The following is a 24,724-nucleotide window of genomic DNA, read 5'->3' on the forward strand; positions in this document are numbered from 1 at the left end:
TGGTGCACAGCTCAGCACACAGAAAGCTGAGGCAGGAGGATCCTGAGTTCAAGGTCAGCCTGAACTCAAACTTGGACCAAATCCCACTGCCCAAAGGAAATCATGTTGTCACAGTGCAGCTGACGTCCCTCTGGCCAAAATGTAATCATGTGATCACACTTGGGAAGAATCCTGTTGGAGTCCATTATGTCAAAGTGGGAGTCTCAACGGGGCTCGGCTCTGGGCAGTGTTGGAAAACATTGTCAGAGCTGGGGCTGCTCCTGGCATGGAGTGGGTGGTTGCCAGGGACGCTGCTCAGGAAATAGCAAAGCAACCAGAGACCAAACATACAGGAAGGGGTGTGGCTGCATGCCAAGAAAACTTTATTTACAAAGCAGGCATGGGGGCCAGACTTTGCATCTCTCAGGTTTCTGGGGTGTTCATTCTTGTACTTTGAATAGTGACTTCATTCACATGGTTCAAAAAGTTATAGTGAAGAAGAAATCTCCCTCCCATCTCATCCTGACCATGTGGTTCTGAGTGAGCCCCTGTCCCCTTCCCAAAAGCCACAGCACTTTTTACACAGAAGGGACCCCCCCCATCACAACTTCTGCCCACAAACATCCCCACAGAGGGCAAAGTCCCAGCTAATGCCCCCTCATTGCCCACCCCTTCTCTTCCAGGACACAGTCTCTGTCCACCGCCCCAGCTTCTATGCTGAGCGCTTCTTCAAGTTCATGAGCAACACAGTCTTTCGCAAGAACTCCTGTGAGCCACCCAGGCCTGCTGGGGAGGGAGGGACTCGGGAGGAGAGAAGAGGGCTGCATCAGGGAGCCAGGGTGGGTGGGAGAATGACAGACCCGGAACACGCAAAGTGGTGTATCGCGTGGGGCTGAGCCTCTGTGGACCCTGTTGCTGCAGACGAAACCCCAGGGGCCCAGAGAGACTCAGCCATCTTTCTGAGTCACCCAGCTGCAGGGGCAGAGTGTGCTGCCACTGCTGCAACACCCACATGCAGGGCTTTCCGTCCATAGCGGGGGTCTTGGCTGTGGGTCAGTCTATAGGCAGAGGCAACAACTCCTTCTGCCATTTATTTACTCCTGGAGGCCCTGGGGGCAGTGGTGCCCGGTCGCCCAGGAGGCTTGTTACGGACTGAGTGGGGTGGCAGGAATGAGGCTTCCCTGGCACCTCCCCATGACAGAGCAGGGCTTTCCTTCGTCCCTAGCATCAAGAGGCAGATTAGCCAGGAGCACAGGGTCCCCAGGCAGGACAGGGGATGTGGGTTCTGCCAGGCTTCTGTGTAAAGGCAAAGCTGGAACATAGGGGCCCTTGCTTGGGGAAGCCTTGAGGCTCCCAGGCCACCCAAACACCAACCGTACTTCTTCCCTCCACAGCCCTCAAGTCCTCGCCGTCCAAGAAGGGGCGTGGTGCCTTGCTGGCCGTGAAGCCCCTGGGGCCCACAGCTGCCTTCTCAGCCAGCCAGATCCCCAGTGAGCGGGAAGACGCGCAGTACGACCTGCGGGGGGCCCGCAGCTACCCCACACTAGAGGATGAAGGTGATTGGCCAACCTGGGGCAGAATCTACAGAGGGGCCAGTGGGGGGCTGGTGGGACTGGGCCCTGGGAAACAGCTGCAGAGATCGCTAAGCATAGAAGACAGCACCATCACCATCACCATCAGGTACAGGGGCGTCATAGGACACACTGCATGGCGCTGGGACTGATGTTTCAGAAGATCTTCTGGTCCCTGGGGGTCAAGGATTCCAGGCAGGATGGACCTTGGGCAGGACCTAGCCTGACCTACAGGTGGAGGGAGAAGGAGGAGGTGAGGGCAGAAAAGGGGTAGGTCTGCAGGACCCTGTGGCCCTTGAGGTGTTTTGTATTTTGAGAACATTGAGAAGTTCTGTGGAAGCATTTGTGCAGGAGGGAAAATTTAACCATACTGACCTTTTAAAGGGCACGTAGGGAGACAAGCTGGGTGGCAGGTGGGAGTGCCCGTCCATTGGGAGGGCAAATGCCAAGCTTGGCCAGCAGGGGGTGGTACCACCAGGTAGGCGTAAGAGCCAGGGGGCGCCAGCACACGAAGTGCCCACCTACCTCTCCCCATAGGCCGGCCTGACCTCTTGCCCTGCACACCACCTTCTTTTGAAGAAGCTACCACCGCCTCCATCGCCACGACCCTGTCGTCCACCTCCCTCTCCATCCCAGAGCGGTCCCCCTCTGAGACCTCGGAGCAGCCACGGTACAGGTGAGTGAGGCAGGTGGGTGGGCAGAGGAGGAAGCAGCAGGTGGGCGGGGCACACTGTCTCCAAACTTGGCTGTAACAGAGGCGGGGGCCGTGTGCCCCGCACCTGTTGCCATCTCTACAGGCGACGCACCCAGTCCTCCGGACAGGATGGCCGGTGAGTCCCACCCCCCTTCACCCCCAGCAACCCGCTGTTCCGACCCTCTGTGTGGAGCCTCCGTTCAGACAATGGACAGCGATGCCCAGCTACTCCAGGAGGGTGGGCACGCTTCTGAGCCTGTGGGTTCTCCATCCACTCATCCCGTAAACATTAGGGTCCCAGAGGGACCCAGGTGTGCAGCTGGGCCCAGAGGCAGCCCCCTGACATGACAACCAGAGAACTCAGTCTGAGCTGGTGCTCCACCAGGACTGGGGGTGGGGAGGAGGAAACAGGAAACTGAGCTTGGCTCCCCTGGCCTCCAGGCCCCAGGAGGAGCCCCATGTGGAAGAGGAACTGCAGCAGATAACGGTGCAGGTGGAACCCACGTGCAGTGTGGAGATTGTGGTCCCCAAGGAGGACGATGCAGGGTGAGTGCAGGCTCCAAGGAGGTAATGGTGGGCACCAGGAAAAGCCACAGCTTTTCTCACTAACAATGTGGCTTTTTCTTCCTGATGTACAGATAGAAGGGGTTTTGCTTTTAATTTCATCTTTTATCTAAGGCAGTGGTTTTTAACAAACTGTGTTACTCTGCCCCAAGGGACACTAGGCTCTGTTTGGGGACTTGTGTGACTCTCACAACTGGGGAGCTCCTGGGAGGGAGTGGGTGGAGGCCAGGGATGCTGCTCAGTGCCCTCAGGGGCCCAGGACGCTCCGCAGAGAACAACCTGGCCCCAGGGGGACCTGGCGACCCTGGGCTGAGGATTATTTAGGAGTCTCTGACCCAAAGACTTAAGGAATTAAAAAATGACTGCAGCCTTTAAAATTCTGTGCCTTTTGCATTAACCTTCTCTTTTTTTCACTGCTGGCGATCTGAACCCAGGCCCTGGCACATGGTAGACAAGGGCTCTACCACTGAGCCACCCTCTTTTTAAAATTTTTTTAAAAGACAGACTCTGTTTAACTCAAGCTGGCCTGGAACTCACAATCCTCCTGCCTCAGCTTCAGTGCTGGAATTACATGTGTACGCTACCACACCTGGCTAAGATTTTTTTTTTTAATACATTAGTCTTTATGGTCAAGAGTAAAACCTATTTCTCTTTTCTGGTGGCACTGGAGTTTGAACTCAGGGCTTTACACTTGCAAAGCAGGTCCTCTACAGCCTGAGCCACACCTCCAGTCCACTTTGCTCTGGTTATTTTGGATATAGAGTCTCGTAACTACTTGCCTGGGTTGGCAATCCTCCCAATGTGAACCACCCAAGTATCTGGGATTGTAGGTGTGAGCCACCAGCCCACAGCCCAATATCTGCTTCTTAAATGTGCATTTATTTCTGGGGAGAATTTCTATCCTGTTCTCTCCAAGTCTGTTACATCAGCTTTTTGGCTGTCGTCATTGAGTAATTCCTCAGTGTCTTCAGCAGGTTCTCATGTGTCGGTGTGTGCAATTCTTTATCATGATGTTATTGAATTCTTCTTGCCTCTCTAATGTTTGTTTTCTGTACTTATTTTTACTGAGCACTCTTGGCACAGATTCCCAGGCTCTACTGTTCAGAGAGTTCATTTTACACACGCATGTGCACACACAGGAGATTTCTGCCCGTCTGTCTTTTGCCATTTACTGAATCTGCCTGTGTAAATTCTCATTCGAAAAAACCCACTTCAAACGTGACAGGAGAGCAAGTCCTCAGCATTGTCATTTATGAGATGAATTTTATGCCACAACCACTTAGCCCCAGCTGTGACCTTACGTTCATCCTTTTTCCTTTTTCTTTCTTTTTTTTTTTTTTTTTGCAGTACTGAGGTTTGAACTCAGGGCCTACACCTTGAGCCATTCCACCAGCCCTTTTTTGGTGAAGGGTGTTTTCGAGATAGGGTCTCAAGGAACTATTTACCTGGGTTAGCTTCAAACTGTGATCCTCCTGATCTCTGCCTCCTGAGAACTAGGACTATAGGGTGAGCCACTGGTGCCCAGTTAAATAGTTATTCTTTTTTTTCCTTTTCTTTCTTTTTGGCAGTACTGGGGTTTGAACTCAGGGCCTCATGCTTGCTAGCTAGGCATTCTACACCTTAAGCCACTCCGCCAGCCTTTTCTTGTGTTAGGTATTTTCAAGGTAGGGTTTCTCAAACTGCACAGTCTAGCTTCGAACCTCGATCCTCCTGATCTCTGCTTCCTAAGCAGCTAGGATTATAGGGTGAGCCACTGGCACCTGGCTCTTGCCTTCTTTCTGAGCCTCAGTTTTCTCATCTGCAAAATGGGGTCAGCAGCAACTGGCAGTGCTCGTTCACAAAGGCTTTGGGAGCTGTCCTGGCATGTTGTAAGTGAGCTGTGAAAAGGAGAAGAGGGGTCCTGGCCCCACGGGAGAAGGTCCTGTGTTTCTCCGCTTTCAGATGAGGAAACGGAGGCTTAGAGAGAAGCAGACTCCTGGGGTGAGGAGGCTGCTGGCCAGCAGCAGTGTTCAATACAGCATCTGGTATGACTGTTTTGTTTTGGTAACATGGAACATGTTAAGGTCCACTACCTGTTGCCTGGGTCTTTTGTCTCATTTATGACACTATAAAGTGGTTCTTGAGACAGAGGGAAGTTGGTGCTGCCCAGAACTGCCCAGGACCCCATCTGCCTGCCCCCTGTACCTAGGATGGAAGCTTCCCCAGCTGGTGCATCTGCTGCTGCTGCTGCTGTGGATGTGGACACAGCCAGCCAGGCGTCAGAGCCCGCCAGCCAGGCCTCAGATGAGGAGGATGCACCTGCTACTGACATCTATTTTGTAAGTCCCCTGAGGTCCCCTGCCCCTCGGAGCCCATGTGTAACTTCCACATGCCCTGTGATGCACCCCATGGAGTCCATGCATCTTGCACACTCCCTCATGTAGACACTCGTGCACTCACACTCAGGGCTTTCATAACCACTTGCATACGTGCCCTGGCACACTGGCACACTCAGTTGTATTCACAACCACCAGGGCTGGCCACCTCATGCCCTGCATCCCCTAGGCCAGACTCTTCAAGGATCTGAGCCACCCATATGTCCCTCCCTGGCCACATCACCATTGCCTGGCCATGCCACCACACCTCAAACACACAGCCCCCCTGGGCCCGTGGGGAGACCCATGCCCTGGGTCCCTGGCAGTTGGGAAATGGCAGGAATCTGTCCCCTGCAGGTAGTGGACAAGGACACTGGGGTGTCCTCAAGGAGGGCAGGGGGACCTGGCAAGTGACAGGAGTGCCTCATGCTATCTGCTCCATTGATTGAAACTGGGTGTACCCTGGCCTTGGGGACCAAGGACCTCCCTCCTCAAGCTAGGGGTCACCACCCCATCTCCCACATTAGAAGGGCTGCAAGTTCAGTCTAAGGACCCTCCCCAACCATGAGTCCTGGGGCCACCACAGCTGCAGCCCCTCAGGGGTCAGTCTCCCTACTGCAACAGGGAGGGCCAGAAAGCCCCTCCAATTCCCAGAGCATTGTCATCCTTCAGGGGCCCAGGGGTCAGCCTGGGGGCCCAGCCTCATCCCCGCCCAAGGCCAGCGCTTCTTCTTTACTAACACAGCCTGCTTTGTCTCTGAGCCATGTCTGGGGGACCCAGAGTCCCCTCTTGGCCCTGAAGGGGAAAGGACTGGGCCAGGGCTCTGTCCCCAACCTGCTTCGTCACCCTGCACCCAGACCTTGGTGTGTATGTGTGTGTTTCCTAGTCCGTGTATGGTGTGGGGGGCTGTGTCCTGCCGGGTGTGCCCTGTGTCCCTCCTGCAAAGCAGGTAGCAGGCCTGTCAGACACCTGCATACACCCCCACCTCCTGCTTCAGCCAGCTTGTCCCCCAGCCCGCCAACCCCGCTGTCTCTCCGCCTCTCCCTACCTGACTCCTTTGCCCTCATCCTCTGTACACTCTCTTCCTTCTGCCCGCCCGGCCCGCTGCCCGCCAGTTTGCCGATGGGAGATACTGGATATTTTCTCCCCGTCATCGCCGACTGCGGGCCGTCACGCCGAGCTCCTTGGGCACTGTAAGTGACCGCAGCCGGCCACTGGGGAGAAGGGGCCTTGCCCACCTCGGGCCAACAGAGAGTAGACTCCCTAGCCCAGGACAGTGCCCAGCCTCCCCTTTCTTCTCAAAGGACTTTGGAAAAATACCAACTGGGTGAGGTCGGCCAACCTGCCCCAGGTGGGAACTGGGCTGAGTGCATCATGTCACATGAAAACGCATTTAACTCCAAGTTGAAGGAGGCAGTGGCCATGGCAGGGTCGCCCTGACCCCAGCCTGCCAGCCTCCACACTCATCTCACTGTCCACACTTGCCACACAGGTCAGCAGAGCAGCCACAGAGCTGAGCCCTGAACTGCAGGGCCTCTCTACACATGTCACAGATGGAGAAGTCATAGGTGGAGAACTGTAAGTGGCTACTACTGCCACGTGAACAATAAGCACAGGGCCCAGAGAGGCTGAGTGACTTACCCAGAGCTGCAGAGCACCAGAGCAGCCAGGAGAGGGTACAGACTTGAAGCAAGAGTGTCTGTTTTCAATGCTGCCTTCACCTCCAACCCCATCAGCAAACTGGGCAGGCTGTATGCCAGACATCGTGGGGTGACCAGTTCCCTAGCCCTTCTGGCCACGTTGTGTCCAGCTCAGACAGCAGGCAGTGAACCGGAGAAGCTGCACCCTGAGATACTCACAGAGCTGCCCAGGGTGCTGCGGCTGGGACTGGGCAGAGGGGAGCTGTTCAAGAAGGCCTTTGATAAACACCTCAGTTTGGCTGGAGACACAGGAAAGGGAAGGGAGCCTTGGTAGGGCCCAGCTGAAGCAAAAGTCTGGCAGGTGGCTGCAAGGAGAGGGCCACAGCCAGCAGGAGGGTTGAAGGACTCATAGGATGCGCTCTTGACCCTGACCTACATGCAGTCACCCACGTCCTGGATCTCAGCCACTGCCTAGCCTGCCCAGCCTGACAGGTCAGCTGGTGGCTAAGGGGTCCTTCTCTGTCCACCCTGCTCCTGGAAGACAGGAAAGCTGATTCACCTTCCCTTCCTAACATCTCAAAGTGTCCTGTTGTCCTTGCCCAGGGGCAGTACTGGCTGCCCCCTCCTAGAGGACAGCTCTGATGGTGGCCTGCAGGGCTGCCGCTAGCCTCTTTCCCGGGGACAGAGGGTGTCTTTGGAGCTTCTGAGCCCCAGACAAGCCCCACAAATCAGTGTGGGACAGCCGTGTAGGGTGCCTTGGGCTGGACCCTCAAAGGTTTTGTTCCTTTGTGAGCCATCAGAGGTCTGAGATCCCAGCACTGACCCCACAGTGCCTTTGTGCTCCCACAGTGCATGCACTGCTGTCCATTTATCCAGCCTGGGCACACAGGTGGGAGGCTCTTGGGGCCTCAACTGCAAGAGGACGCAGAGTAGGATGTTCTGGGTGGAGCCTCAGGTGGCTGAAGTGGGGGATGGCAACCCAGCAGGTGAGGCCTGGCCCACCTGGAAAGCACGGAGCCCACAGGCTGCCTTTCAGGCCGCTGGGAGGGGACTCCAGGACAGTCAGTGACAGGTCCATACTGAGGATGGATGTGAGAGAGGCAAGAGGTGCAGCGTGGCCAGGGCAGCATGGTTGGGACTGGACAGAGGGGCTGTTTTTTTTGTGGCTGCAACAAGCTTAGAATGCAGTTCAGAGACACCCAGGTGGACATGGCTAGGGACTCTGAGCAGGAGACAGGCCTGGGTAGAAGTCCACAGGCCACTTGGCACCCAAAGGAGTCTGGAAGGCTGGGGGCTGATGGGGAGGCCCTGGGAGGAGGAGGGAGCGAGAGAAGAGGACCCTCCCAAGATAGCCGCCCCTAGGAGCAGATGAGGGGGTGGTTTAGGTTACATACTCAGTCTCCAGACTTGAATCCACCCAGGACCCCTCACTCAGATACACCTGGGAAAAGTTCAATGGGCAGTGCCTAGCCCTAACCTAACCACTGTCCCTGCTCCCCTGGCGTGTCGTCCTCTTGGCGGAAGGTTCTTAGCTGGACAGCCAGCCTCAGGCGGCAGGGCTGTATGGTGCACCAGCTGTGTATTCAGGTCTTCACAGGCTGTCATCAGAAACAGGGATCATGGTGAAACAGATTGGGGTTCCCTGACTCAGCAGGACCCCCCCCCATGAAGCTCCCTGGAGTCTGTCTGGCAGGCAGAATGGGAGGATGGGTGGAGGTTAGGATAAGGATAGAGCTCTCTGACGTATGGAGAGGAGGAAAAGCAGCTGGAGAGGGACGGGAAGGGAGGGAGGAGTTGACGGGAGGCGTTGAAGGAAGAGAGGAGGAGCAGGATGGGGGTAGTTGGAGGGGGAGGCTGCAAACGCATCCCGCCCGCCGACCCCCGCCCCCCTCCCCGCGCTCCTTCCCCTGCGTCAAGCCGCCCGCACCGTGACCGCACTAACTGCTGCCGCCGCCTTTGCGCCTGGGCCAGGGACGGGGCGGGCGCCGTGCGAGGTGCGCGCGTGCGGAGAGCCGCCCGCCCGTGGGCTCCGCCTCTTTTACTTTCTCCTCTCTCCTTCTGCCTCCGCCTGTCTCTGCGCTCCTCGCCCCCGCCCTCCTGCACCCCCGCCCACCCCGCGCGCCCGCCCGCAGCCCACCGACGAGAGGAGCTGGGTGTACTCCCCGCTTCACTATAGCGCGCAGGCGCAGCCCGCCTCCGACGGCGAGAGCGACACAGTAAGTGGGGCGGGATGGCCGCCCGCACCGGGGCCAGACCCTGGCCCAGCAGGGGCCCGAGTCCGAGGGGAAACCGAGGCCGGGGAGGGCGGGCACAGGCGGCCCAGACCAGGGACACCCAGGTAGCCCCGGAATAGGCATCTCCGGGCCCAGTGGCCCCGGGGGGCCCAGCGGGTGGCAAGGGGTCCTTGCCGTGCCCCCCACCCGCCCTTACCTGTTCCCCTCGCCTTTGCAGTAATTTCTATGCAGTTCCCAACCCGGAGCCCAGCGCCCGCCTCCGCCCCGGCCGCTCCCCAGAGGCACCGTCTGCCCAGCTGAGGCCCAGAGCTTGGCGACTTGCAGGCCATCCCTGGCCCGACCTCGTCCTCGTCCTCCCCTGATGGATGCTGACAGCAGGCCGAGCCTGTCCCCTCCGACAACTCCTGAGGACTGCGGTATCCCTTCAACTACCTGGGTTCGTGAGGCGGTACCTGCGGAGCTGCGGAGCATCCCACCGTGTATTTATTTTGGGTCCTTACTTTTTGCACAGAGACAGAAGCACGCAGGTGCTTTTTAGGAAAATGACAAACCAGACACACACACACACACAAAACCAAGAACCAAGAGACTCCGTTCAACTGACTTCAAGGTTCTCTGCTGTACTTGCATGTGCCCTGCCACCTTGGGGACCAGGTCCCCGTGGCCCTGAGAAAGCCTACACTCTCAAGTCTCACCTGGCAGCCTGCAGAGGTGACAGGATGGGTGGCTCTTCTCACCATCCCAGACTTGACACTTAAGTCATTCCAGACTTGAGTGCAAAGGCAAACCGCTCCTGGCTGGACACAACTACTCCCTCATTTGGCTCAGGTTTGGGGGCTTCTGGGCAAGACCTGCATCCTCAGGGGTGGCCCCAGGTGGCTGTGACTTCTCCACATTAATTTCTTGCCACCAGGAGGGACTTTCTAAGACCGAGGGACCTGTGAGCAAGAAGGCCCAGCATGTCACAATCAGACCTGGCACTGGGAGGGCCCTGTGGGGGCAGCAGCTCAGGGCGGTGGACTTGACCTCACACCCATCGTGGACCACTTGGTCAGAGCAGAACCTGGTCCAACCTTGAAATGGAGAGGCAGGACCTTAGCTCTAGGTTACAGAGAGCTGTATCCTGGAGATAGCCAAGGTGACATCAGGCTACTGTGAGCCGTGATAGCCACCCAGAGCCTCTCTGTCCCAACCAGTTAGAGGACACACCCTGGGTCTTGGAGGTACTGCCTGGAGGCCAGGGCTGCCACCCTCTGCTCAGTGATGGCAGTGCCTGGTAGATGAAAGGACAGAGACTTTTCCCCACTTGTCAGGTCTGGCAGCTGGCTGGCCTGCTGTAGTCAGAGGGCACAAGTTGAAGTCATCACCACCCCAGGCAGTTGTGTCCCCGTCCCCCTTTTGGGATTCCTGGAGTTGATGTAATGAGGACCACCCCCAGCCCTCCTCCCATTTCTGGGATCCCCCACTTATGGGCCCTGGCACGAGGATGTGTGTGTGGCTTTTGCTCCAAACCCTTCCCTCTCCCCAGGGGAGCTGAGCCCACCAGCCTGTGTGAGCTCCAAGCCATGGCTCCTCCTGGTCTCTGTCCCACCAGGACTGTGCAGAGAGAGCCTGTCACAGAGCCAGCCAGCACTCCACTGGAGCCCCCCAGGTCTGAGCTGGGGAGGGGACCTGCTGCTGCCTGGGCTCAAAGGACCTGAAGACAAGCCCATCCAAGTCCCTGTTTGGACGTAGCTGCATCCTCTCTTCTATGTCAGCCCTGATTCACACACTGGCACCTGCCTGCCTGCCCTGCTGAAGGATACCCAATGGACATGTGGAAGGACACCAGGGCAGAGGTCACAAGGGGTGTCCAGGACCTGAATGACTAACAGAGACAGCCAAGTCATTACCACACCCAGATTGCCAGGGGCCAAGCTGAGGTTCCTAGAAGTGGCTCAGAGCCCATAATCCCTCATGTGGACAGCAGGTCCATGTCCAGGTCGCTAAGCAGAAGAGGAGTGGCTGGGGTACCCCTCAGACCCCTCGGTGTGGAGGCAGAGTCCACAAGGAGAGATTTGCAAATGCCATAGATGTCATTACATTTCCAATTTTGTGTGAAGCCCCGAAGACCACTTCCAAGACCCATCTTGTGTCGCTTTCTTTGTTTCTTTTTGAAGGACTGTACCCCGCCCATCCTCAGCTCCCTGGAGGAAGGCCCTGGACCCCCTCCTCCGTAGAAACTGTAAATATCCTCACGATGCACTCCCTCCCCACACCCCCAGCTCCTCTCTCCAGTGGCTGCTACCGCTCTGGCCGGGGACAGTGTCCAAATTCCTGTACTGTAAGAACTGAAGCATTTTTTTGTGAAACTGACAAAAGTGGAACATTCATGTGTCTCCTTCCATCTGTGTCCTCCCATGCCATCTCGACATGTCCCCATCCACCCCACACCTGGCTCAGTGCAATACTTCCATCCCCGTGGGGTCCCTTGCCATGATACTGTCTTTGGTCCCCACCCCAGGACAGGCATCCCACACATACCCTTTTCTCTGGTGGTTAAAAATCGCATCTCCCAGCCGCACTCCAATCTCGTTTTTATGGCCGAACCAATTCTTAAAAGTGCAAACCTTGTGTGTCTTAACTCTCACCGGGGTCTCATCCTCAGCCCCTGTGGCCTGGTGTGTGACAATCCGAAGCACGGCTTCCCTTGGCACCTTTGAGGAGGCCGTGTCCCCCAGCCCAGAACAATGGGCACCTCGAATAATCCAGCTACTGCTGGTCCCAGAAAACATGTGTATGCAGCCCAGGCCCCTGCCCAGCTGTCCCCATCACATCTCTTTTTACGTTGAACAGATCTCTCTAATAAATCGGGTATAAACATCAGCTGTGTGCCTCTCTGGTGCATCCCAGGATCTGGGATTAGAGAACCAACTGAATCACAGAGTGGAAAAAAAACTCATGAAAAGTGTGAATAAGGCCACAGCCAGACACTTGGTAGGACTGGCTGAGCCCAGAGTTTGGGGCCAGCCTCAAACTAACACCCTGTCCCAAATGCATGGGCAAGGTGTGGTAGTGAGTGTAATCCCAGCCAGGTAGGAGGATCTCTGTCCAAGGCTGGCCAGGGAAAATGTGGGAGCCCTTATGTAGAGGGAAAAGAAAGGGTGAGAGTGTGGCTAAAGTAGCCCACGTTCAAACTGCAGTACTGCCAAAAAATATGTATATATATGTATGGGTAGTATAGCTATGGTCTCCTGTGGGATCTAGTTCAGAAAGTCAAAGCCTGTGACAATGCTGCAGCCCAGCTCAAAACAGCAGACCTTCCCAAAGTCACAAGCCAGAGCAGCTGAGCTGGAGGAATGGATGGACCCCTTTAAGGGGAAATATTTCTTCCCAACTCCTAGCTTGAGAAACTGCCCTGAAGGTAAGACTCTGCCTATAAGCGAGTCCTGGGAAAACCAGTTTGTTTGGAAGAGGCTGTCGTGGAAAACAGTAGGCTCAGTTATAAGGTGGACATGTGGGAGGGTTTGAATCTGCTTTTTTTTTTTTTTTTAACCTCCAGAGATCAGCAGTGAGACTGAATGACAGAGTGCACTCTGGAAGACGAAGCAGGGTCATCGTCAAGAGTGGCAAGAAGTTAGGCGCCCTGTGGCTCACACCTGTAATCCTAGCTACTTGAGAGGCTGAGGGGGAGGATCAAGATTTGAGGCCAGCCCAGGCAAATAGTTCGTGAGACCCCCATCTCCAAAATAACCAGCGCAAAATGGACTAAATGGAGATGTGACTCAAGAGGTACAGCACCTACTTTGCAAGACTGAAGCCGAATTCAAACCCCAGTCGCACCACGCCCCCCAAAAATGACAGGATATGGTCCCGGGTTTCTTTCTGAAGAGCAGTGCATGCAAAGTCAGAATTGCGGAGTTGTAATTTAAGATCAGCATTTAGAGTTAGCTTAAGTTAAAATATTACGTCTCATCCAAGCACAGCACACCCAGCCCAGTGTGGTTATAAGTGTGGGTGGAGGAGGTGGTGGGGCAGCCTTGGGCTGGAGAGCCCAGAGCCTCTAGTCTTGTGTCCATCCTCCCACTGGCCCGTGGGCACTCCGCCTGGCTCATCGCTCCCGTGCTAAAACCCTCCCACGAGGGGTCTCAATGCCCACACGACAAATCCAAGGTCCGCTGGGGATGGAGGAAGATGTTAAAGTGATATCCCCGAGCCTGTTTCCCCATCTCTAAAACGGGTTGGGGAATTCAAGGGAGTTACTGAAGTTTTTTAAAAACATAACCTACGCAAGTATTCACTGGTAGGTGGTGGAACATGATGACCCGGACCGGCCTCTTAAGACTTTTTGAATCTCCGTCCCCTTTTGAGCAATCTGTATTCGCATCCGCCCTCTTCCACGTCCGCAGCCTTCCCGAGACCTCGCCCCTGGGACACGCCTCTGTGGCCGCGCCCCCTTTCGGCCGTACCTTTTGATTCATCCTCGAGGGCCACGCCCGCCTCGGCTCCACTTCCTCGGTGGACCCGCCTCTTTTTGGTCCCAAGTCCCCGAGGCCTCGCCCCACTAACGGTTCCTCGTTCCCCTGTCCCCGCCCACAATTAGCGGCCCCGCCCGCCGTTCCTCCAGCCCACTAAGGCACGAAGACCCGCCTCGGGCTGCCTCAACACTGCCTGAAGGATAGCTATTCCCGTTTCGGCTTGCGACGGTTCAGACGGAGTCTGTCACGCAAGCTACGTTTGAGGACCTAGGAAGATCCCGATTTCCCGCCTTTTGCAGTTCCGGGAAGCGGGAAGGACGCGTTCTCCTGGTTCGGGCTAAGATGGGGCAGCCCCAAGCGCGCCTTGGTCGAGAAAGGCCCCCAGTGCAGGCACCGACTGTTTGCGTCTGCGCCGCCGCTGCCGTAGCCACAGATGGGTCGCGACACACGCTCACGCTCGCGGTCGGCGGGTCGCAGGGGCCGAAGGCGGCGGAGTCAGAGTGGCAGTCGCAGTCGGAGCAGAAGTCGGAGCGGCAGCCATGGGCGGCGAAGCCGGCGGCGCCGGGAAGACGAGGGGCGGCACCGGCGGAGGCGGCGGAGCCGGGAGCGCAGGTGGGACCGCTGGGGGGCCAGCTCTGAGGATACGGCTGCCGTCAGGTCTCCGCCTTAGCGGAACTGGACCCGACGTGGTGTCAGAGAAAGGGGTGTCAGAGCACGGGTTCTTCTCGGTAAACCAAGCGGCGACAAGAAAGTGACAGGCGTTGAGAGCAGGGCGCCTGGTGGTTTGAGAGACCGCAAGGAGCGGAGCAAGTGGGATGCAGGGGGTGAGGTCGGAGAGGTACCCAGGGATAAGGGTCCCGTGTGCCGTGGTGAGGAGTTATCGGAGGGAAATGAGGAGAACTTTGAATAGAGCAGTGACGTGACTTGACTGACTTTCAGAAACTCTGACTTTCCTATGGAGCGGAGACTGAGGGGAAGCAGGAGGGCACCAGAGAGGAGGATGGATGGCACGGTTGTCCAGGCAGTCGATGGCCCCGTGATGTCAGGCTTAGTGGGAAAGTGGGTAGATTTGAGGGGGACTTTGGAAGTGAAGGTGACAACCCTTGCTAATGGAGATGGATATGAAAGGGGAAAGGAGCCCACGACAGCTGACAAAATTCACATTGACAGCTGCAGCAGAGCTTCTCCAGCTGGTCTCCATACCATGGAGAGGCTGTGGTGCAAGGTTCTCAGGTTCCACAACGTGGCTTTTGAGTGTGATGAGATTGTCACTGCCCCAGGCATCCCAGGAAGATAAAAGTGGCAGAATTGAGTTAAGGGGTCAGCTGATTAAGCTAGGGAGTAAGAATGCTCTTTACATTCTTAGGTTTGTTTTTTTTACTTGGGTGGTTTGTTGCTTCTTGTTTTATTTGGTGATATAGTCCTGCTACGCAGCCCAGGCTGTCCTGGAACTGGAGATCCTCCTGCCTCAGTCTCCAGAGTACTGGGATCACAGCTGTGGGACACCACGCTGGCTAATTTTTACTCTTTTGGTGGGCAGGGCGGAGGAGGGTAGCAGTACTGGGGTTTAAACTCGGCCTAGCTTGCTAGGGAGGTGCTCTAGTACTTGAGCTATGCCTCCACCCCTTTTTGCTTTAATTACTTTTCAGATAGAGTCTCCTATTTTTGCCAGGGCTGGCCTGAACCACAGTCCTCCTTACCTACACCTTCCAAGTAGCTGCAATTGCAACTCTGAACCACCACACCCAGCCTAGTTTTCACCCTTTTTTTTTTTTTTGGTGGGACTGGGGTTTGAACTCAGGGCTTTGCACTTGCAAAGCATGCGCTCTATTGCTTGAGCCACAGCTCCAGCCCCTAGTTTTCACACTTTCTAAAAAAAAAAAAAAAAAAAAATTTTTTTGCGACATTGGAGTTTTTAACTCAAGACCTGCACCTTGAGCCACTCTACCAGTCCTTTTTTGTGAAGGGTCTTTTTTTGAGATAGGGTCTTGGGAATTATTTGCCCAGGCTGGCTTTGAACTGTGATCCTCCTGATCTCTGTCTCCCAAGTAGCTAGGATGACAGGCATGAGCCACCAGCACCTGGCTGGTTTTCACATTTTTAATGGAGAGGCAGTCAAAAGAAGATTCATGTTTCCTAACTCCTGAGTACGAGATGAAATTCACCTTAGTGTCTGGGAATAAAGCTGCATTGCAGCCCAGCCACGTGGGCTGGTGGAGTGGCTCAAGTGGTAGAGCGCCTGCCTAGGAAGCTGAAGCCTTGAGTTCAAACCCCAGTGCTGCCAAAGGAGTGGGGGGAGCAGAGCATAGCCATACTTATTTGTCTCCATGCTGGCCCGGGCTGCTTTTGTGCTAAAGAGCAGAGTTGAGTAGTTGTGGCTTGGACCACGTGGCCTGCAAAACTTGGAACTTTACCATCTGCTCCTTTTGGAAAAAAGCCAGTTCATCTGGTTGAAGGCCCAGGCGTTGGTGCATTGAGAGCTCCAGGAGCCACTGTAAGTCTTGTTGTTGCCGTCTTTATCTTTCCCCGTGCTGTTTTCTGGGATTTAAGTGATTTGCAGTGATGAGCCGCTTGAGATACACAATGAGAGTTGAAGTTGTCTCTGAAAACTTGATAGAGTTTTCGGTCAGTTTTTAAGGGCTCGGGGTTGGGGATTTAGCTCAGTGGAAGAGCGCTTGCCTGGCGAGTGCAAGGCCCTGAGTTCAGTCCCCAGCTCTGAGAAAAAAAAAAAGCAAAAGAAAAAAGACAACAAAAACAACAAAAAAACAAGGCAACAGTGTTTAAGGGCTCCAGTGTACTTGGTTTCATGGTTTACGTTGTTTCTTTCCGTGAGCTGAGTAAGCAGCACATCAGACAAAATAGACATCCAAGAATCCATCCCCAGGGATGCCTCACACCCTGCTCCTTCCTCCTGACACTTTACTCTGCCCGCCCCAGGACCAGTTCAAACCCCACTTCCTCCTGGCACGCTGTCCATGCCTGTCTTTGGCACGTAGGACCAGGTCAGTCCTCTGATTCACACCTTACAACCTCGACAAGCCAAGTGCATTCCAGCCTCGGTGTCATGGCTCCTGCTGTTCCTTCTGCCTGGAATGCTCTTCCCACACATGTGCTGTGCCCAGGGTGTCCTACCCACATCCTTACCCAGGCCCCACATGATCTCTCTGCCCTGCAGCTCCTCTCCTCCCTCCTCAGGTCTCCCCACCCTCAGTCAGTACCCTGGCTCCCATGGCTGTGTCAAGTCTGTCACACCAGTGTGCATTTCTGTGTGGCTTTAATGTGGTGGGCCACAGGCTGGTGAGCCCAAGAAGGCAGGAGCCATCAATGTTCTGGTTACTGCTGGGTCCCCAGCACCCAGAGCAGTGCCCACCAGCAGCACTGAGCAGGCCTTGTGGGTCCTCTCCCTCTGTAGGTCGGATTCGGAGGAAGACCGGCGGCAGCGGCCCAGGAGGCGAAGTCAGAGCCCCCCACCCCGATGGCGCTCCCGGGACCAGTCCTCGCAGTCTGATTCTGGGGAGGAGCAGGCACGGGGCTGGGCCCACCACGGGCGCAGGCGTTCCTGGTCGCGGGGCTCCTCAGCGTCCAGCACAGTGTCCCCAGGATTCAGGCAGAGCCCTGGGGCAGCGGCGGCAGCCCTGAGCCAGCAGCAGAGCCTGCAGGAGCGGCTGCGGCGGCGTGAGGAGCGGCGACAGCAGGAGGAGCTGCTCAAGGCCTTCGAGACACCTGAGGAGAAGCGTGCTCGGCGGCTGGCCAAGAAGGAGGCCAAGGAGCGCAAGAAGCGGGAGAAGATGGGCTGGGGCGAAGAGTACATGGGCTACACCAACACTGACAACCCCTTCGGTGACAACAACCTGTTGGGCACCTTTATCTGGAACAAGGTGAGCCCGTGGGCCAGAGCGGGGGAACCACCGCTCTCCCAGCCATGCTAAGCCTCAAGCTCGCCCAGCCATGAAAAGCAGAGCACTTGTCTAGGCCCTGTTTGTCTGCACTGTTATTCCCAGACATGACTCGGGCACACGTGTGCTGGTGGGCACTGGATCGTGAGGCAGGAAGGGAGCTTGGGATAGAGAGTCGGTGGAGGGAGCTCCAGAACCAGCATCCCTGTGTCCTCCTGTGGGCTTTTCATGGGGGCCAGGGGGATCCTCGCTTAGGCACTAGGAACCTGGAGGGAGACAGTTAGAATTTCAGTGGCTAGCACAGCTGTTAGGTGACATCAGAGGGTTCCAGGTCACATGGGCTCATCATATGCAGCCCCCTAGAGGTGGAGCCGGGCTGGCATGGGCCAGGGATCGTTGCTCGGGGGACATGGGTCTGTCCTTCCAGGCCCTGGAGAAGAAAGGGATCAGCCACTTGGAGGAGAAGGAGCTGAAGGAGCGCAACAAGAGGATCCAGGAGGACAATCGGCTGGAGCTGCAGAAGGTGGGCCACAGCTATGCACTCAGACCTCAGCCAGCCAGGATGGGTGGATGTGTTCACCTCCGAATCCAGGGCACTGGCATCAAGCTTCACTGGCCTTAGGGGCCCAAATGGTGTCTCCCTTCCCCATGGGTCCTGCTTTGCTCTCACCCCCTCCTTTAGGGAGGCTGACGTAGCCCCAGCTGGTCCCTGTGCACAGGGCAGGGCCGGGTCGTGGCCTGAGAAGGCAGCAGGGCTGTGGCACCCCTGGAGTGCCCCTCATTTGATGTTCCTCCAGGTGAAGCAGCTGAGGCTGGAGCGCGAGCGGGAGAAGGCTATGCGCGAGCAGGAGCTGGAGATGCTACAGCGGGAGAAGGAGGCAGAGCACTTCAAGACGTGGGAGGAACAGGAGGACAACTTCCACCTGCAGCAGGCCAAGCTGCGGTTTGTTCTCACACCCTGCCCTCCAGGGAGGCTCTCCTGAGACCTCCTTCGTGGCTGGCTGGGCATGGCGGAAGGAATCACACTGAATGCGCACTGTGCTCCACATCCCTCTGGTGCGGATGGCCTCTCCTTCCCTCACCCAGTGTGTGACGTGGCTCGCTCATCAGCCCATTTACAAACAAGGAAAGAGGGCTGGGGTGTGCAAGGGGAGCCCTGGCTGCTGAGGCTACACAGCTCATGTCTGAGCACCACCTGCTGCTCCTCCTGGTGACTTCAGTGGCTCCTCCAGCTCCAACTTGCATGGCCAGGGGCTGCCCTTGGGTTGCCCCATGATCACTTTGGCATGTGTCCTCCTGGGCACCAGGCAGAAGCTATGCCCCTCAGCCCCTCTGCAGCCCCCACTGCAGCCCAGACAGCTGCCCCCCTGGAGGCTTCTGACTGCCCTTCCACTGTCCCCACCCTCATGGTTTGTGCCCACTTCTCAAATGAAAGTTTCCCTGACCACCGCTCGGGACCAGGCTCCTACCTTGGCCCCACAGTGTGCTGCCCCCGAAGGCAGGTGCTCAGGAAGGGGAGCACATCGGGCTCTGACACCACTGCCCTTGTGCCCTGGCAGCTCCAAGATCCGCATCCGGGATGGGCGAGCCAAGCCTATTGACCTGCTGGCCAAGTACATCAGTGCCGAGGACGACGACCTGGCCGTGGAGATGCACGAGCCCTACACCTTCCTCAATGGCCTTACTGTGGCTGATATGGAGGACCTACTGGAGGACATTCAGGTAACAGCTGCCCGCCCTCCCCACAGCCTGTCTGCCCCAGCCAACGTGCCCTGCCCCCACCTTGCCTATGTCCGGCCTGCGCAGGTGTACATGGAGCTGGAGCAGGGCAAGAATGTGGACTTCTGGCGGGACATGACCATCATCACTGAGGACGAGATCGCCAAACTCCGCAAGCTGGAGGCCTCGGGCAAGGGGCCAGGTAACCTGAGCCATGCCTACTGTGACCTCAGGGTCTGGTGGGAGATGCATAGCCTGGCAAAGCCTCCCTTCAAGGGCAAGCTGCTAGGGTCAGCAGTGGGTACCCCAGGTGGCATAAGCAGGCCTGGCTTTGTGTGAACCTCACTCACCTGACTTCATGGGAGCAACCAAGCAGGGGCTTACTGGTGGGTTCCAAGGTCACTCACACTCCCGAGTGGCAGAGCTGGTTTCCTCCTGGGGGTACCCAGCAGAGGGGCCACATCTCTACTGCTGACCCCAGGGTCCTGGGCTGTTGGCAGAAAGGTGTTCCCCATCCTGTCCTGGCTCCTGTGGCTTCTGGAACCTCTACCGCCACCCCAGGTGGGAGTGGCCAGCCTGGGAGCAGGGACTGGTCACCAACCCCAGGCCTACCCATCAGCTATGTCCTGGCCCCTGAGGCCTAGCACAGTGCCAGGAAACCACAGAACCTGGCAGCGCTGCCCCAGAAGTATGTGTCACTGCGCAGACAGGAGGCCCCTGCCATCTATCGAGGTAGGGAGTGAGGGGAAGGTGTGGTCCCTGGGCGCTGAGGTGTGGGATGTGCAGCAAATGGCATGCAAGATGGAGCATTGTGGAGGAACCTAGTGAAGCTCAGAGGTGGGACTAGGCCCATGTGCGCTGGCAGTGAGGACAGGGTACCTGCAAGGCCAGAGAGTGTGCTGCAGTGCCCTAAGGACAGCCCTTTGGCCACCAGATGGCCATACTAGAGCACTGGTGGGGCAGTGCAGGGCTGGGCTTACTGGGCTTATTTGCATCTTGTTCCCCAGGGGCCTCTCAGTATAGAGGGGAGGGACTTGTCCTGGGGTGGCATCAACGTGTTCCCAGGCTGTCAACAGCCCTGGGGAACCTGAGCAGCTCTCCCTGCTTAGGTTGCAAAGCTCAGGCTGCACGAAGGTAAGCAAGGCCCAGAGAGGGTGAGCACTTGCCCAGGGTCACACTTCAAATTTACCTTCTGAGTTCCCAGGTCTGCCTGCAAAGCATATCCTTCTAGCCTTTCATACGGCTCTGCTATGCAGGCCAGGGCCACTAACCAGGGTACTCAGAGAGATTCTTAGACCCAGTGTCACACTCACCTGCAGAGGGGTGAGAACCATGCTGGCCTTCCTAGGGCTAGGGTCTGCATCCTGTCTCCATCCAGCACAGGGGTCAGGGTCTAGGACCCCTGCCTGCACCAATCAGTCCTGCCCTGTGCAGGTGAGCACCGAGAGGGAGTCAACGCGTCAGTCAGCTCAGACGTGCAGTCAGTGTTCAAGGGCAAGACGTACAACCAGCTGCAGGTCATCTTCCAGGGCATTGAGGGCAAGATCCGGGCCGGCGGCCCCAACCTAGACATGGGCTACTGGGAGAGCCTGCTGCAGCAACTGCGCGCACACATGGCCCGGGCCAGGTGAGTCACCACCCCAGGAGGCAGCGGCCGCCTGTCTTGCTTCCTGCCTTTAACAAGTACCTGGCCACTCTGCTCCCCTCCTTTGTTTCTCTGGGGTTACAGTGTCCCAGAAGCCCCAGCCACCAGCCCCTCCCCGAGTGTGGGACTGTTTACAGATTCTCAGCATGCTTGGCTTCGGTGCATAAACACAGCAGCTATGCTGCACCCAGGCCTTGTTTGCCATTGTGACTTTGTCTATGTCTCTAAATTGTCCTCATCCTTGTCTGCTTAGTGTCCTGCTGCAGCCTCCCCTCCAGTGACCCCAGCTATGGCTGTTTGGGTCATGTCTCCAACCCCATGTATGCCTGGGATAGGGACCTGCCCCGCCTCCAAGGGACTGGGCTCAGGGGTCCCTCAATCACATTGTCCTTGTGGCCAAAAGCCACAAGGCTGGCTGGAGCAGGGACAGGGCAATGCCCATGGGGACTCAGGCCAGGCCGTTCCCTCCCAGCGAGCCGTGGCTTGTGTCGTGATATAGGCTGCGCGAGCGCCACCAGGACGTGTTGCGGCAGAAGCTGTACAAACTGAAGCAGGAGCAGGGTGTGGAGAGCGAGCCGCTGTTCCCCATCCTCAAGCAGGAGCCTGCGTCCCCGGGCCACAGGTAGGCAGAGTGGAAGGCACAGAACAGGGCTGCCATCCCTACCCTGCATCCACTCACCCTGGCTTTCTGCAGCCTGGAGCCCGAGGAACCAGTTCCCCTGCCAGCCCCCTCAATGGAGGGAGGTCCTGTGGAGCCTGAGGCAGACGGGACTGCAGCAGGTGAGGGAGAGGGTGATGGTGACGGTGAGGCAGTGCTCATGGAGGAGGACCTGATCCAGCAGAGCCTGGACGACTATGATGCCGGCCGCTATAGCCCACGGCTGCTTACCGCGCACGAGCTGCCACTGGACGTGCACGTGCTGGAGCCCGACGAGGACCTGCAGCGCCTGCAGCTGTCACGCCAGCAGCTCCAGGTCACAGGTATGGAGGCCTGGGTGCTGAGCCAGGAGGGATGGGGTGGAGTCAAGGAGACCAGGAGGGGCCAGGAAACCCTGTGTTCCCTTCTGTGTAAGGCCTGAGAGCCCGGGAGGGAGCCCTGGCTAACGCAGCCCCCGCCCACAGGCGACGCGAGTGAGAGTGCAGAAGACATCTTCTTCCGGCGGGCGAAGGAGGGCATGGGCCAGGACGAGGCGCAGTTCAGCGTGGAGATGCCTCTGACTGGCAAGGCCTACCTGTGGGCCGACAAGTACCGGCCACGCAAGCCACGCTTCTTCAACCGCGTGCACACAGGCTTCGAGTGGAACAAGTACAACCAGACGCACTACGACTTTGACAACCCACCCCCCAAGATCGTGCAGGGCTACAAGTTCAACATCTTCTACCCCGACCTCATCGACAAGCGCTCCACGCCTGAGTACTTCCTGGAAGCCTGCGCGGACAACAAGGACTTCGCCATCCTGCGTTTCCATGCTGGGCCACCCTACGAGGACATCGCCTTCAAGATCGTCAACCGCGAGTGGGAATACTCGCACCGCCATGGCTTCCGTTGCCAGTTTGCCAACGGCATCTTCCAGCTCTGGTTTCACTTCAAACGCTACCGCTACCGCCGGTGACCCTGACAAGAAGGCTGGCTCACCACTGCCCCAGGGCCACCACCTGGGCCCAGCTGGAGGGAGCACTGCCTGTGTGCATGTCCACCTCAGGCTGGGTCTTCCCCAAATAGCCTCAGTTTCCTCTGCGTGAACCTGCCTCAGATTGCTGAGGGACCTCAGGCCCAGGACAGTGTCACAGGCTCTGCAGTGGCATCAGAGTTCAGTCCCTTCCTGAGGGCTGGCCTTGCTCCCAGGGCCAGTGGAACCTGACACTTTGCTCATGTGTGTTCCAGAAGACACCACTAGGGACCACGGGGTCTGCTGCCAAGAGCCCCCAATTCGCCTGCCATTGCCCCCACCTCAAGGACATGGGTGGGAGTGTGGTAGGGTCCTCTCAGGGCACCCCCACCTAGCTTGCCTCCAGAGCCTCTGGTGAGTTCCAGCCACAGGGTGATGATGGCACTGCTGTCGGCCCCACAGCTTCTTCCTTGGAGGGGGAAGGTGGAGGGTGTGGAGGGTCCCATGCCCAGCTCAGCACCAGGCCACAGCAGGCTCCTCCTGTTACGGCTTGTGGTCTCCTGAAGGCCTCCCCCAGTTACTGGCCCAGATGCAGCCCTCCCGCCATGCCCTTTGATCTGAAGAGACTGTGTCTTGAGAAAGACTTTTTTTTAGATGGGAAAAAAATCTTGTTGTATTTTCATTGAGTCTGCTTGGGAGACATGTGTTTCTAATAAGAGTTCATTCTAAAATTGTCATAGGTTTTCAGGAATGCTGTGAAGACAGCACTGCACCTGGCGCCCGCCCAGCACCCAGACACAATTGCCACAGCCAGAGGCCTAGAAAGTACACAACCACACTCCGAGCAGGGGGCACAAGCAATGCTGTGAGGAGCCTGTTTGGCCCTGCTCCCCTCTGCCTGGACCCCCAAGGCAGGAGAGCTGATGCCCGATGGTGGGCAGCTATTCCCAGGACAGAGCTCTCGTAAGCACAGTGCTTGCTTGTGTCTGGGGACGTGGTTGTCACCACTAGGGGAAGACCTGATGTAGAGTAGCGTGGAGACCATGGAGGCGAGCACCCACAGTGACCAGATCTGCCCTGCATGTCCACAAGGCAAGGCTGAGAAAACAGCAGGGGGAAGGTGGTGGAGTGGCTCAAGCAGTAGAGTGCCTAGCAAGTATGAGGCCCTGAGCTCAAATTCCAGTGCTGCCAAAAGAAAAAACAGCAGGAGACAGAAGCCATGGGAGACAGCTACCCGCTACCTCCCAGCCCTGACTTCTTGCCATATCCCAGGAGCCTCTGCTGTGGGGCTCAAGGACTCTGCAGAGAAGTGTGTGTTCAAGGGACACCCCCACCATCACCCAGGCCAGCTTGTGGCAAAGAACACCTGACCTAAGTCAATCTCAGCCTCTATAATTGAGTCTTGGGTCTCCCCGCCCCAGACCTAAGTCAATCTCAGCCTCTATAATTGATCCCTGACCTGTCCTACTCCATGGGTTCTGAGTATGGAGTGGGCCAAGCCCAGTTTTTCCACCTGTCCCAGAGGAAAAATGACTGTAAGGAGTCAATCAGGGTTAGCTTTTTAGATGTCTGCTTTTGTTGGGTTTTGTTTTGTATTATCCTTGTCTAGAAGCCCACTGTCTAAGAGCCACACCTAGCTGAGGAAAGCCCTTCCAACTCGGGCACCCTGGTTCCTTCTAATGTCCTGTCCCGATCTTGGGGGAGGCAGTGCTGGAGTAAGGTACTAAGTTAGGGGAGCCCCAGGAGACACAGACTCCCTGAAGGAGGGGCTCACGTACTGGGGCTGGCCTGGTGGAGGACAGGGTGGCAGTTGTGCCCAAGGCAAGGCTAGACAGCAGGCTGAATGCTAAGCCAAAGAGCTAGACTTTCCCAGGGCACAGGGGAGCCATGGAGGTGAGTGAGTCAAGCAGGGTGCAGGAGCTGCCCTATGACCCCCCACCCTGGCGAAGGTTCCCCGTATCCTGGACACCGCTCCAGCCCCCGTCCCAGCCTCTTCCTTCCCTTGGCTGTCCAAAGCTAAGAATAGCTGCTCCCTGCCTGGCCCCCAGCGGAAGCCACAGCCGCGGGGGCCCATCCTGAGCCCAGCCTTCCATCATCTGCCCCCAGGCCACTGATGGCCATCATCTCCCGCTAGGCCTCAGTGTCCTCAAATTCACAGGTCAGATGGGAAGCAAGTGTCCTCTGACCCTGGCCACAACCCTTTCCCAGAAGAGACATTGTTCTCCATCTCAGGGCTGAGGACCAGAAGTGCAGTGGCCTCCCGACCCCATCTGGAGCCCAGCCCCATCCTTTTCCCATCACATCTGCTCCACTAGTAGTGAGTTCCTCATGGCCTCATGCTCTCGGGAAACTCCTAATCAT

At 57.1% G+C, this 24,724-nt stretch overlaps 2 protein-coding genes across 8 annotated transcripts in view; both read left to right on the plus strand.

Moving 5' to 3' along the window:
* Pip5k1c (phosphatidylinositol-4-phosphate 5-kinase type 1 gamma) overlaps nucleotides 1-11,901 on the plus strand; it is a 47,653-nt gene extending 35,752 nt beyond the window's left edge. For 4 of the 7 annotated variants that reach the window (XM_074054283.1, XM_074054284.1, XM_074054288.1 and 1 more), the window contains 9 exons: nucleotides 663-747; nucleotides 1,374-1,535; nucleotides 2,088-2,226; nucleotides 2,348-2,380; nucleotides 2,686-2,790; nucleotides 4,997-5,126; nucleotides 6,278-6,355; nucleotides 8,935-9,018; nucleotides 9,254-11,901. In XM_074054283.1, coding sequence (XP_073910384.1) covers nucleotides 663-747; nucleotides 1,374-1,535; nucleotides 2,088-2,226; nucleotides 2,348-2,380; nucleotides 2,686-2,790; nucleotides 4,997-5,126; nucleotides 6,278-6,355; nucleotides 8,935-9,018; nucleotides 9,254-9,256 — 819 coding nt within the window. In that variant the 3' untranslated portion in view covers nucleotides 9,257-11,901. The remainder of the gene's footprint in view (nucleotides 1-662; nucleotides 748-1,373; nucleotides 1,536-2,087; nucleotides 2,227-2,347; nucleotides 2,381-2,685; nucleotides 2,791-4,996; nucleotides 5,127-6,277; nucleotides 6,356-8,934; nucleotides 9,019-9,253) is intronic. The other 3 variants (XM_074054285.1, XM_074054286.1, XM_074054287.1) reach the window with 2 other exon arrangements.
* A 1,975-nt stretch (nucleotides 11,902-13,876) lies between these two features.
* Cactin (cactin, spliceosome C complex subunit) lies at nucleotides 13,877-23,098 on the plus strand. The gene is made up of 10 exons (XM_020181257.2): nucleotides 13,877-14,105; nucleotides 16,906-17,371; nucleotides 17,817-17,912; nucleotides 18,187-18,332; nucleotides 18,949-19,111; nucleotides 19,196-19,310; nucleotides 20,543-20,735; nucleotides 21,253-21,375; nucleotides 21,448-21,734; nucleotides 21,876-23,098. The coding sequence occupies exons 1-10, from the start codon at nucleotides 13,927-13,929 to the stop codon at nucleotides 22,364-22,366; spliced, it is 2,259 nt and encodes a 752-aa protein (XP_020036846.1). The 5' UTR covers nucleotides 13,877-13,926; the 3' UTR covers nucleotides 22,367-23,098.
* The last annotated feature ends 1,626 nt before the right edge of the window (nucleotides 23,099-24,724 follow it).

This window comes from Castor canadensis, chromosome 14 (assembly GCF_047511655.1).
Source record: "Castor canadensis chromosome 14, mCasCan1.hap1v2, whole genome shotgun sequence".
NCBI lineage: Eukaryota > Metazoa > Chordata > Mammalia > Rodentia > Castoridae > Castor > Castor canadensis.